Genomic DNA, 12,249 nt, shown 5'->3' on the forward strand with positions numbered 1-12,249 from the left:
ATCAGCTGGATCTCATGATAATCTAGGTGACAGCCTAGACGCCATATTTTTTAGCACTTGGTGCATGTAAACAAAAACAATAAAGAGGGCTACACAATCAAACACCCTGCCACTTGAGACATAAATGCATGACAAACTTCACTTCAGGAAAAATTTTGATACTTCTTAACTTGGTTTGAAATCTAATGGTGCTGTGTCTTATAAAGTGTGATTAAAAACGGATAAGATATTCATACCACAATGCTTGTCAATCATAAAATACACAACATACTCCTTACCGTTCGAGGGCATGTCAGCCACAAGGAATGTCCCATCCAATTGGCTATCTGCAATACCAATATGGCCCATGATTTAAGTTGTGACAAATGGGAACTTGCATAGGTGAAACAGATATATGAAATGACGCCGTGAAGCTATAACACAACTGTCAAGAGGTAGACCCTGTAGGCTGTCACTATAGCTTATCATGAATGATACAAAATGAATAGTCCTGATAAGGCCCTTATTCCTGAGGACAACACAAAAGAAAGCAAGATGAGAAAAACGGGGGGTGCGACTGCTTGAGGTGGCCAAAGGAGTAAGGAAGGAGCTAGTAATGTGGAGATAGATGCATACAAGAAAGCCGTGAAGTAGAGAGAGAGACATTGCAGACTGCAAAAGACACACACTTAGTCCTGAGTCATCTTAGTGCCATAAGCTACTTGCAGTCCAGCTGTTCTTATCTGAAATGTAAAGCACTATGCCATACAGGGCACGGCTTAAAAATCCTTGATTTAGCAAATGCACAGGAAACTACGTGCCTGGTCATGTTGAACCTCCATCGTGAGATCACACAGTAAGAGATGGAACCAACCAGGAAAGCAGAAAGAACAGTCGTTACTGATGCTCCAATGAAACCTTCCCATGTCTTCTTGGGGGAGAGTTTGATAAGAGGAGTGCGACCAAAGAAAAAGCCAAAAATATATGCTGCAATATCGTTAATGACAATCAAAGATGCTGGCATAAGAAACCTGCAAAACAAAACAAAGATAAAATTCATAACATTACTTGAATGGATCACAAAACACGGTTTTCCTTAGTATACAGAGATGCTGTAAAGGCAGCTGAAAGAAATCAAAAGCGAAGTCCCGTCTCACAACATGCTCAATCTCTTTCACAATATGCTTAAGAAATTTAGGATAGATTGTTGAAGTAAAGCCTTGAGCAATTAGAATAAAGAAAGGGAGTAGCTCAAGAAGACAAGAGTTAGCAAAAGACAAATGTTATATATATATACCTTTGTAAGACTAGAATATATCCAATCGTGCAAATTCAGATTTTGGTTGTTCTACAGTCCAAAATTCTACGATGAAAATAAAAGAGAAAAGGAACAAGATGAAAAATGAGCTAACTTTTTATTTTTGAAAAACAAAAGGTAGACATGCCTAGCAAGCAAAACAATGCATATGTCACCATCCATAAGCAGCTATACTCGGTTTCTAAAGACAAAGTTGGTCAAGTATGATAAAAAGAGTTGCAAATCGGCGCAGTAAGAACAGGTGATAGTCAAGCATACTAAAACAAATGTATGTCCATATTTCAAAACTTCAATGATTTTTCGACAATCATGATATCCAAGTTAGTATTTTTGTAAACCCATCACCTACGACACAGCTCATTGTCCAAAATAGAGCGGCCACTATATGCCCCCAAAGTCAACTGGTCGATCAAAGTCGAATGGTTGACAAGGATTAGGGCTACATATTGTAACTAGTCTACAAGGCCATGCTAGGGCTAAGTACTAACACCTTAGTCATTCGGATAGTTCTCTTCCTTGAGGATAAACAGTTGGTCAGCAAGCGATTCAAGCACCACAAGCAAGATCACTTGTGGATCGCATAGTTGGTCTCACCCTTACAAGATAGCATGTTTGAGACTGGTTCTAAGAAAGCCTCACTGTAAAGGGAGATCATATTTAGGACATACTATCTATGGGTGGGATATTTTTATAGTTTTAGCTCACATGATGAAGGCTCCTCAATCCCCATGTATTTAGGATCCCACCTCGATTTGGTACTGTGGAATTAATGTGGATGACATGGAGACAAGTGTCTTATGCCACAATTTTTTGTCACTCTAAGATTCCTTGACCTTATAGGGACATTCTTTTGTCGATTGGTGCCCACCTTGATACAATGTAAAAACTTCAATATCAACAACTTCAGTCTTAAGGATGACAGGGCTTCAAAGGTACGACTGGTCATGGGTGATGCAAAAGCTCTCCTAGCAGAGACATTGAGAAAGGGAGAGCTTTGACAGCTTGTGGATGTAACATGCCTTCTTGGGTAGTGTTATGTACCGAACTAGGCTTAACCATGATTGGATTATTTAGGGTCAAGGCGAGGCTAGCCTAAGATCTAGGATTGGATCGGGGCTAGGACTCAATCTTACTTGGGGTTAGAAGGGACTGAAGATCGGGACAAGCTAGAATGGATGAGATTTAAACCTTGTGGATAGAGCCAATCCAAGTAAAGTAAGCTAAGCTGGGCTTTTATAAGAAAAGTAGCGGCCCTTATCAAAAGTAAAGCTCTCTTAGAAAAGAAATAGAGAAGACATACCCTTGGAACTCGACTTGATGTTGCTTGCCGTTATTGCAAGGTATCAATAACAGCTAGATACCTGCCAGAATTACAATCCAATGTAGTACACCTGTGTAAGTCTGAAGTCATGCTCCCACTAGTGACCCGAAGCTCATCAAGCTGAAGTCATGCAGTACACCTGTGTAAGCCTGAAGTCATGCTCCCACTAGAGACCTCAAGTTCATCAGGCTCGTATGGAACGTTCCGTATGTCGAACATAGGCAACCTGGTGTTCTTACATAGATTGGCTTCCACTGTCTTTGGGAGTACCCCAGCATTTGAAACTCCACTTGGAGTTGGGACTCGCCTCCTGGGGCATGGAATCATGGTTGCGAATTCGTCATCACATTGAGAAAATCAGGGGTGTATATCCCAAACATGAGCAATCCCCTAACAACAATTCCAGGCCATCACCTTCAAAGGCGCAATGTTCAATCATCTAAGTTTACAACAAGGGTGTCGAAGAGCAACTGCCAAAATTTAGATCAGATCGAAAATCGAGACTTGAAAAGAAGTTGACTTTCAATAGCTGGGAGACAAGTTCTCATATGTGAGCTAAGCTTACTACGGCGTTTGCTGGGACATCGCAATGCAAAAGTCCAAAGCACCGAAGCTTGAGGTTGCAGTCCAGCGATAGAAGATGAGGAGCAACACACTCAAAAATTTCAGAATTAAAACGCTCGAGCATAAGGCCATTCACTTTGGGGGCTGTGAAAAGCTGTTGCAAGAATCTTCCAGTATTGCAAGTCCCCATCTTGATCATAGACACCATGGCGAGCAGAATCTGTTGGAGGTGAGAGTGGAGGGGTTTTTCCCACAAGAATACTACCAAGAAGTTGATGACTTCCAAATCCCGAACGTGTAAGATAAGCATTGAGAGGGTAGATTGAGGGCTGTTAAGTATAGTGGAAAGTAGTTGGACATCTGGACGGCAATCAATTCATAAATTTGCAAAGCGGCTGCCTGAAGAAGAGAGCATGAACTTTGCGAGCTCTGATCCTCCAAAGTGGATATTGTACAAAGTGTTGTTGAGGGGAGTGACTCAGCTGCATGTTGAAGCTCTTCAGTAATGCTGCAATAATCAAGCATCGAGGGCAAGGAATCGACGCAGGAATAAGGGATACAAGGTATCGTCCAAAAAACTCTACTGTCGCATCGTAAAAGAAGGCCATAGGTACTCTATCACAACACAAATTCACTTTGAATGTTGCTCCACACACCATAGGGGACAAGACAAGGACGAAAACAACACAAAACAGTCCTTGAATTGAGAAGGACAAGGGTTAGGAGACGACATGAAATGAGATACAGAGTGTGAATCCCCAAACTCGACGTTCTTCTTAGGATAGTTCACATCCTGTACAATCCATGTTTTTGTAATCTGACACCCCTCGTGGTACTCCCACTCCCTATTCAACCTCCTCCCAATCACTTCCCTCCATGTGTCATCGCTTTGCCACATCCCTACCACCCTAGCAACTTCTCATAGTAATGCAGTCCTATGGAAAAACAAACCCTCCACGTAAGCCACTATGGTTGACGTGAGCACCACTACCTTCCCTTGTCCACCTTGCCTACCTCTTGGACGGCCTTAACTTGCCTCCATCCTTCCTTCCTCAGAGGCTCGCCATGCAGCTTGTGCAAGAGCAGCATGACATTTGATCTTGTGGACAAACTCGGGTAGGCAAGCCCCCCTAATCCAAGCACCCGCCATCCACAATGTTTGGGAAGAGACAAATTGCACTGTCAGCCGCCAATGGGACTCGAACTTTGGACCTCGTGCCACGTTTAATCACTTGGCTAACTCCTTTGTTTGTATTTAACTTTGGTAAGCACTTGTATCTATAAAGACTTGGTGGGCATCAAGGAGGTGTGTGAACACCCTCACCCTCTCTCTCATCACTTGATTACTTGGATTGACGTACTGCTTGACCTTTTGATGACTCTTTTATGGCTCTTTCCATAGATTGCCCCTTCATAGATGATATAATGAGTCTCTGAAAATGTGTGGGATGGCTATCCTCTTAACTTTCTACAATGCCGTAGATTGCCTACCTTTGTAGAATTGTTGAGAAGCGATAGTTGAGACGGTAGGAGTACACTAGGGGAGGCCTTGCATATGGCTTCCCTATGCCTGTCTTACAAGATACAATCTGATCGTTCTACTATTTGAGAATAGTGTCCGCTCTATATTCTGATTGGAATGCCGAATTGGGATGCAACTGTGATATTTTGGTGGTATATACAATTGCAATATTTGGTGCTATAGATCCAAAATTTTATGTGGAAGGCGAGGATGCTCCATTAGTATTTTTAAAGCCGAATCAGCATTGGACGATAGTTTTAATGTATAAATCACAACGCTAGGCAAGATAAGGCATCAGAACCTAGTTGACCTGTATGGATCCTGCTATCACGAAGAGGTTAATGTACAAATATATAAGTACATGCCACAAAGAATCTAAATTAAGAGGCGAAGTACCATATAGCGGTTGGTGCTACAAAGGGGTTGGCTTATCTACACCATGATTGCAAGCTTCAGATTGTGCACAAGGACATCAAATCCAACAACATTCTTAGACTAGAAGCTAAAGGCTCATGTGGGTGATTTGGGTTTGCACAATCACGCTAGCTTTCCATGTCAAGATATGTCTATAGTAGTCTAATAAATGTTTTGTGTCATGATTCTATTAGAAATTATGAAGGTATGCTTGCGTTATATCAGCCTGCTAGAGCTATAAAATTTGAGAGGAGAAGGGCGAGAGTGAAAAGAGAGAAATGCCTTGAGATAATTAGGTACTTGATCAAGGGAACCTATCCAAAATGGAACGAGGGTATGCACCATGATAATTCTAGATGGCCACTTGCAAATTTTTGGGATTCAGCACATTTTAAAGGTGTCACTAAAGATGACTATTTGGCTTCTGTCAATCTTTTTTCTATAGATTGCCTTGATAGCCAAGGCCCCATTTCTGACAAAGAGGGATGGTAGGATGACACATTCCCTATTCTAACTCTCTCGCAGATCACGGGCGATGGCACTAGTTATTTCCACCCAGCCATACTCTCATGGATCGCATTTTTTCAACAGATACGTCTTTTCTTTTTTTCCTCATGCATATCCACGAGACCCACAACTCACTAGATGGTTCCCCTTGCCACATGTCATCATTTTAGCCTTTTCACTTGGTGCACCATTTACCCCTCTCTTGGGGCACATTTAGACCTTTTGCCCCTTGGCATTATTGCACATTTAGGTGCACCTAGGCCTTAGCACTCAGAACCACCACCTAGTCAATGCCATTTCACCCTCACCTAGGACCTTGGCAGTCACTTCTCTTGACCATTTCATTTACGCACATTAATTATTACAAAAGTTGGTCATCTAAGAGAAAATGCCCACCGATCTTTTCGAGGTCATGCTATCTCGGCTAGAGCATAACATTCCTTCCCTCTTCAAGCATCAGCGTCCTCGATGATGAAATCTGGGAACACTCTCCGTAACTGGTATACGGATTCCCAGGTAGCTTCCGATAGAGGCTGACCATGCCATGCACCCAACACCGTGGGTATCTTCTGATTTCGTATTTGCATTGTTCCTCGGTCCAGGATTCTTGTTGGTTTGCGTCTTGCATTATCCTCTATCTCCTGAAACAAAACCACACCTTCGATTAGTGAGTCACCAATATGCAAAAATTTCTTTAAACGAGAAACATGAAACACTGGGTACACCTTACACCCCGGTGGTAATTCTAATTTATAGGCTACCTTGCCTATTCTTTTTAGAATTAACCACGGCCCACAGTATCGAGGTGATAACTTAGCACTCTCCTAAAGTCAACGACTTTGAGTGCGAAGGAACTCTGAGAAAAACTTTTTCTCCATCCTTCAATACTCTTATAGACCGGTTCTCATCCGCATACACCTTGGCTCTATCCATAGCTTGGCGGATATTAGCTCTATCTGAACCACAAAGTTCGCGGCACTAGGCACTTTCTGAGGTACTCCAACTATAGTTGGGTTGGCTGGTCTATAACCATAGTTCAGCTCAAACGGACTGAACCCAGTAGATGAATGTTTTCTATCATTGTAGGCAAACTCCAACAATGGCAACCACTTGTCCCACGTATGTTGCCTCAATGACACATATGCTCTCAGCATATCCTCTAAAGTCTGGTTGTCTTTAGCCAACTCGACCATTTCCCCATCTTGGGTAGCCTCAGTGCTAGTCGATGCATCATCAATCGACTCTACCAATGCTATACACAGACACAGAAACTCTTTCGGAGTCTTCCGAATTTCCATGGCTGAAATCAATGGTCCTCGAGGTAAATCCTTCTCACCTCGTAAAACATATTCTACCCCGTTCATCTTGAACTACTAAATATGCTTCTTCCAATCAATGGCTGGATTTTTCCGAAAATGCCAAGCCATGCCTAGGGCTATATCTACGTGAGCAAGTCTGGTCAATTCAAAGTCCAGCTTCTCAACATAGTCCTGAATTCAAAGTTCCAACTGGGTAACCCTTTGGTCCCATACTTCAGTTGAACTTCCGTCCGCCGCCATGCTCACTGTATAAGCATAGTCAGACGGACTAGTTTTCAACTTGAGCCTCTTAATAAGCTTTGAGTTGATTACATTGTGTGTGGACATTGTGTGTGGACGCTGAGTCAAACAACACAATCACATCATGACTGGCTACTTGCCCTTTCATTTTAATCGACTCGGGCTCATCGAAAACCGTATACCCCGTTGCTGCGGGCTTTGAAAGAATGTTATCAGGTGCACCGCTTACTAACTTAGTAACAGACACACTTAACAACACAGGTACTAACCTCTGAGAAGGTCCCGCCAATTGCATATGCATATGTTCCGCATTGGGACTCTCTTCAATTTCCACGTCGCATTCAGATATTATCATAGTAGCTGTGCGACGGTCTTTATTCAGTAAACAATCTTTCCACTAATGTCGTTGAAGGCAGCCGAAGCACAATCCTTCTTTTCTAGCTTTCTCTTTTTGTTCAAGGGTCAACGAGGACTTTGACCAAGCCCGGACTGCCATTGGAGTTATCTTCCTTTTCACCCCAACGGTGGTACTTGTTTTTGCTGGTCCATCAACCGGCTTCACCTACTTGGTTTGGCCACTTGGCTGCGAGACACTTGTCTTTGAAACCCATTTCCTCTGAAATCCCCCTTTTTTCGGGTACTCATACTGAGTCCCTGCCTGCACAAATCCACTAGATCTGCCTCTGGCATCCTCATAGTTCAGGGCTACTGCAATAGATTCATCTAATGTAGTCACATATTTAGCCCGAACTTCCATTTTGATCTTGTCGTTCAGTCCATAGATATAGTCTTTTAACTGAATCCACATAGGGAGAGGGTCTGTTATTTTCATGACACATTCCCTGAATTTGTCAGTGTACTCTGCCACCGACAGACTCCTCTGACGAAGATTTCTATAAGCATCCCAAGCTCGGGACTCTTCGTCAGGTGGAAGAAAGTGTTTCTTAAATTCAGCTTTAAACCCTTCCCAGGTGGTAGGAGCAACTTGATCCTTCTGTTGCTTTATCCACCATCTATCCGCTACCTCAATAAACAGGTGAGTGGCCTCACGGATTTTCTTTAGATCAGATCTGATTTCACAAATGGCGAAGGCTTCTTCCCACTTGTGTAACCAAACCTCGATCACATCAAAACTGCGCTCGGTCATCCGACCAGCGTACTTCTCCGGTCTATAATTAGCAATATTAGGTACCTTGACCCTCGCACGCTCTAATGAATGTATACTGGGCTCTGGCTCTGCTGGAGCTTTGCCCTTATCAATTCTAGATGGCCTAGCCGACAAGGCTTGCACCATCTCCCTGATCTCATTCTGACCAGCATTCACTTGAAGCTGCTTGTTCATAATTTGCTGTAAAGCATCTTCTAATACCGAAATCCTACCGACCAAAGTAGGTGTTGTGTGATGTGACATTTGTTGTGTAGACCGTGCTCTAGACTCACTAGAATTCACCCTGGAATCTTGTCCTTCTGCCTCCATCGTTTCAAAAGGGAAAATAGTTTTTTTTTCCCTTTTGTTATACAGAAAAGATAAACGACACTCCCTGCTGTACAGAACGAATCGACTACAACTCAGAATTTTTTTATAAAAGAGGAAAAAAACGCTCCCTGGAAGCTCCACGAAGACTGAGTAGGGGCGTTCATTTAGAAGATCACGTGCCTTCCTTTATTTCTTCTGCGCGCAAATATGTCACGTCTTCCCTTATTTCTTCTGTGCGCAAATCTGTCACGTCAAAAGCATTTGCTGCTAACTGCGCTCAGGATTATAATGGTAAATATATGGCCTGCAACTGCGACTTTGTTCTAGCCACTCCAATTCGTCAGGACAGTTATGATACGCAGGTCATCGCCCGTCGGTGCTCCACCAGGGAGGTCTAGGCCTAGAATTCCTTGACTGACCAAATTCCCGTAGGCTCATTGATGGACAACGCTCTGATGGAGGAAGGCCTACGTAAATGCCTGTCAACACCACGCCACGTCGTCGCAGCAGAACGTCAACCTGAGATGCCCGTCAACACTACGCCACGTCGTCGCAGCAGAACGTCAACCTGCTCCGCTATTCCCTACACCTGATCGAAATCCTCCACCACCACGAAGGTTCCCCGTCACGGACAACCGATTATCACCCGCCACGGAGGTCTTCGTCACGGCCACCGATCCTCCCGTCCATCGCACGTCACGAACAGGCGATGCAAATGATAACCTTGCGTCACCTCTGCGCTCCAAGCCTTTCTTCCGTCACCTAGCTCGTCTCTCTTCCCTTGATCCCTTTCCTTGCCTTGAGCTCTGACACCAATTGACACATTCCCTATTCTAACTCTCTCGCAGATCACGGGCGATGGCACTAGTTATTTCCACCCAGCCATACTCTCATGGATCGCATTTTTTCAACAGATACGTCTTTTCTTTTTTTCCTCATGAAACCATCAATACTGACTTTTATCGAATGACTTTTATGTGTTGTGATTGCCATGCAGGCATCAGTATAATTACGAATAATATTTGTACAAGAAGCACGCAAACATTCCCATATTCATGCATTTGTTGGGATTCAGTTTTCAAAAAGCACTAATCTTTGTGCATTACGAATAATAAAAGTACTACCTTGAATATAAAAGGAGAATCACATCCCACGGACTTGATGTCGTGTATCGTCTCTAAAATTTTAGAATTATATCTTTACACTGTGCATTTCAATTTCCAAATTAATTGTCAAGTTTATCATTTATAATGTGACAAGTAGCATAATAAAATAAAAAACATGTTAATGGGTGGCTCTGGTCATGCGCTACTAGTTGATAGTATGGGACCAGTACACAATCTTTGAGAGCAACAGTCCATGGTGGAGTGGTGGGCATGCTACTCGTATGTGCATCCAACAAGTACAACCTTTGTGAACCTGCAGAACTTGTGTCTCTTTTGCATATTTACCTCTCCTATTCCAACCCATTAATTGATTAGTTTTGGTGCATGGAGGCTTGATTAACCTATGTTTCTCTATGGCTTAATTTATTTATGCATTAGTTAACCTATGTTTCTCCATGGCTTAATTTATTTTATGCCTAGACTATGTCCAAGAGGGACTTTCCCAAACGTTCAAGAAAAAAAAACCTTTTTCCCACGCATGATCCCTACCACTAAGCTATATAGTAATATTATATGCCCCTTTCCTTATGATAGTATTATAAATCCTCCCTCATCCCCCTCCCCCTTTTGAATGTCCTTTCCTCTTTAATGCCCTTCATAAGTGGTCCCCCCTCTCCCCAATCTCAAGCTTTCCCCCTCCCCCGGCGTGAGACTAATTATTGCCCCTCCCCCTCCCACCTTAATCCCTAAATATTTTGCCATCACATACCCCCCCCCCTCTCCCCCCCCAACAACTAATTAATTAATAGAGGTTTTTTCTCACTGGGGGGCCCTATTCATCTCTTTCCATTGTCTCTTCATGTGTGATCTTGTGAGTAATAGAGTAAGAACTTGGCACAAAGTCTTCGCTACATTGAGTGTATGGTCTCAGGTTGGTCGCAGGAGTTGTGTCATCTTAAAGAACGTCAATCTAGTCTAAGTTGATCGCATGCATTGTAAGCTTCTAAGAGCACCTGCTCATTTGACAAACTTACAACAAGAGAACCCACACTCTCTTCTTTGAGTCTCTTTGGCTCTCATACTCTCCAAAGAGACCCAACAAGTGGACTACAAAAGAAAATGTTGTTTATGTGCATATGACAAACTCACAAGCATCACAATTGTCTACAACTAGCAAGCCTTTAAAACCTTTAAAACCATTTTTTGGCTATCAAAAGATCCAAGAAAGAAAACAAATGAGACGTTTTTAAATGTCTCATAAAAAACATGATTTATAAAACAAAAAATACAATGAAATTTGCCTTACACTCACCATATTATTCCCTCAAATATGTTTGCAACCGTGAAAGCTGATTGAGTAAATACAACAAACAAAATCATGTGTGTCCAAGCATACTGCCCAAATTGATATTGGTAATTCCCTTTCCTCAAGGTCAAAATGAACCACACAAATCCTGCAATACAAGGCCCATCGGAAATCAATAAGGGGAGATGGGAGACACAAAATGTATTATATATAAGCAAACATATAAACGTTTTCCTTCTCTATGTAGTCTAAAACTTAGGATGTAGGACAATTACCTGTAAAGTAAGCAAGCAGTGCAAACAAAACTTACATGGGATGCATATGTTGCTATGCAATCGGACTCAAATTATCCAAAAATAAAGAAAAAAGTTTAAGGTAATCTAAATACCTGCTTTTCTGAAAGCAAGCAAGACCAACATGCCATCCATTTGATATTTTATTTTATTTTTTAAAAACATAAATAAACATTAATTATATTTTAAATAAATTACATCGACCAAAGAAATGAGTAGGAGAAAGTTGACCAAACCACAGTCTCACAAGAAGTAGCAAGAATCCAATAAATTTTGATTTGTTCGGAAGGATTTGAGGAGATTCTGGCTCAATAAGAAGAGTATCTGGTATTTCTGTTTGAACAGCCAAAGATGATGGCAACTGTCAAGAGTCAAGCTTTTTCCCAAGGCACCAACCAATCGTATACAAGAACCTTCCTAATTCATGCTTCCTATGTGGGAGAGCGGGCTATCTGGTCAAACAATGTCCTCTTAGGAGTTGCTAAATCTGTGGAGCACAATTAATTCCCGGAAGGCATTGAAATGGTTTCACCTTCATAAAGCATGTTTCATGATGCATCCAAGAATTGAAATGGTTTCACCTTCGTAGAGCATGTTTCATGATGCATCCAGGAATTGAAATGGTTTCACCTTCGTAAAGCATGTTTCATGATGCATCTAGGAAGGCGCCTTTACACATGCGTCTTCATGTAAAACCACTGCCAAATATCTTGCGAAGGGGCAAAACTTGCTTTAACTTTCAAAACAAAAGGAGAATATTACCAATAATATAAAAGAACTATAACCAAATAGCAAGCTTGTAAAAGGGATCAATACAAATGCAAAGGTAAAACATTTTAGTGTGTATCCGCTACAAGTGGAGACGGGCTGAATACAGTAATAT

At 42.1% G+C, this 12,249-nt stretch overlaps 1 protein-coding gene across 1 annotated transcript in view; it reads right to left on the minus strand.

The window, feature by feature from the left end:
• Nucleotides 1–12,249, minus strand: part of LOC147883789 (phosphatidate cytidylyltransferase 2-like) — a 46,108-nt gene that overhangs the window by 16,917 nt on the left and 16,942 nt on the right. The window contains exons 4-6 of the mRNA XM_087398098.1: nucleotides 11,080–11,221; nucleotides 854–1,010; nucleotides 279–326 (exon numbers count right to left, since the gene is read on the minus strand). Coding sequence (XP_087254224.1) covers nucleotides 279–326; nucleotides 854–1,010; nucleotides 11,080–11,221 — 347 coding nt within the window. The remainder of the gene's footprint in view (nucleotides 1–278; nucleotides 327–853; nucleotides 1,011–11,079; nucleotides 11,222–12,249) is intronic.

Source organism: Dipteris shenzhenensis, chromosome 27 (assembly GCF_047967505.1).
Source record: "Dipteris shenzhenensis isolate YYH24624 ecotype China chromosome 27, Dip_SZ_1.0, whole genome shotgun sequence".
Taxonomy (NCBI): domain Eukaryota; kingdom Viridiplantae; phylum Streptophyta; class Polypodiopsida; order Gleicheniales; family Dipteridaceae; genus Dipteris; species Dipteris shenzhenensis.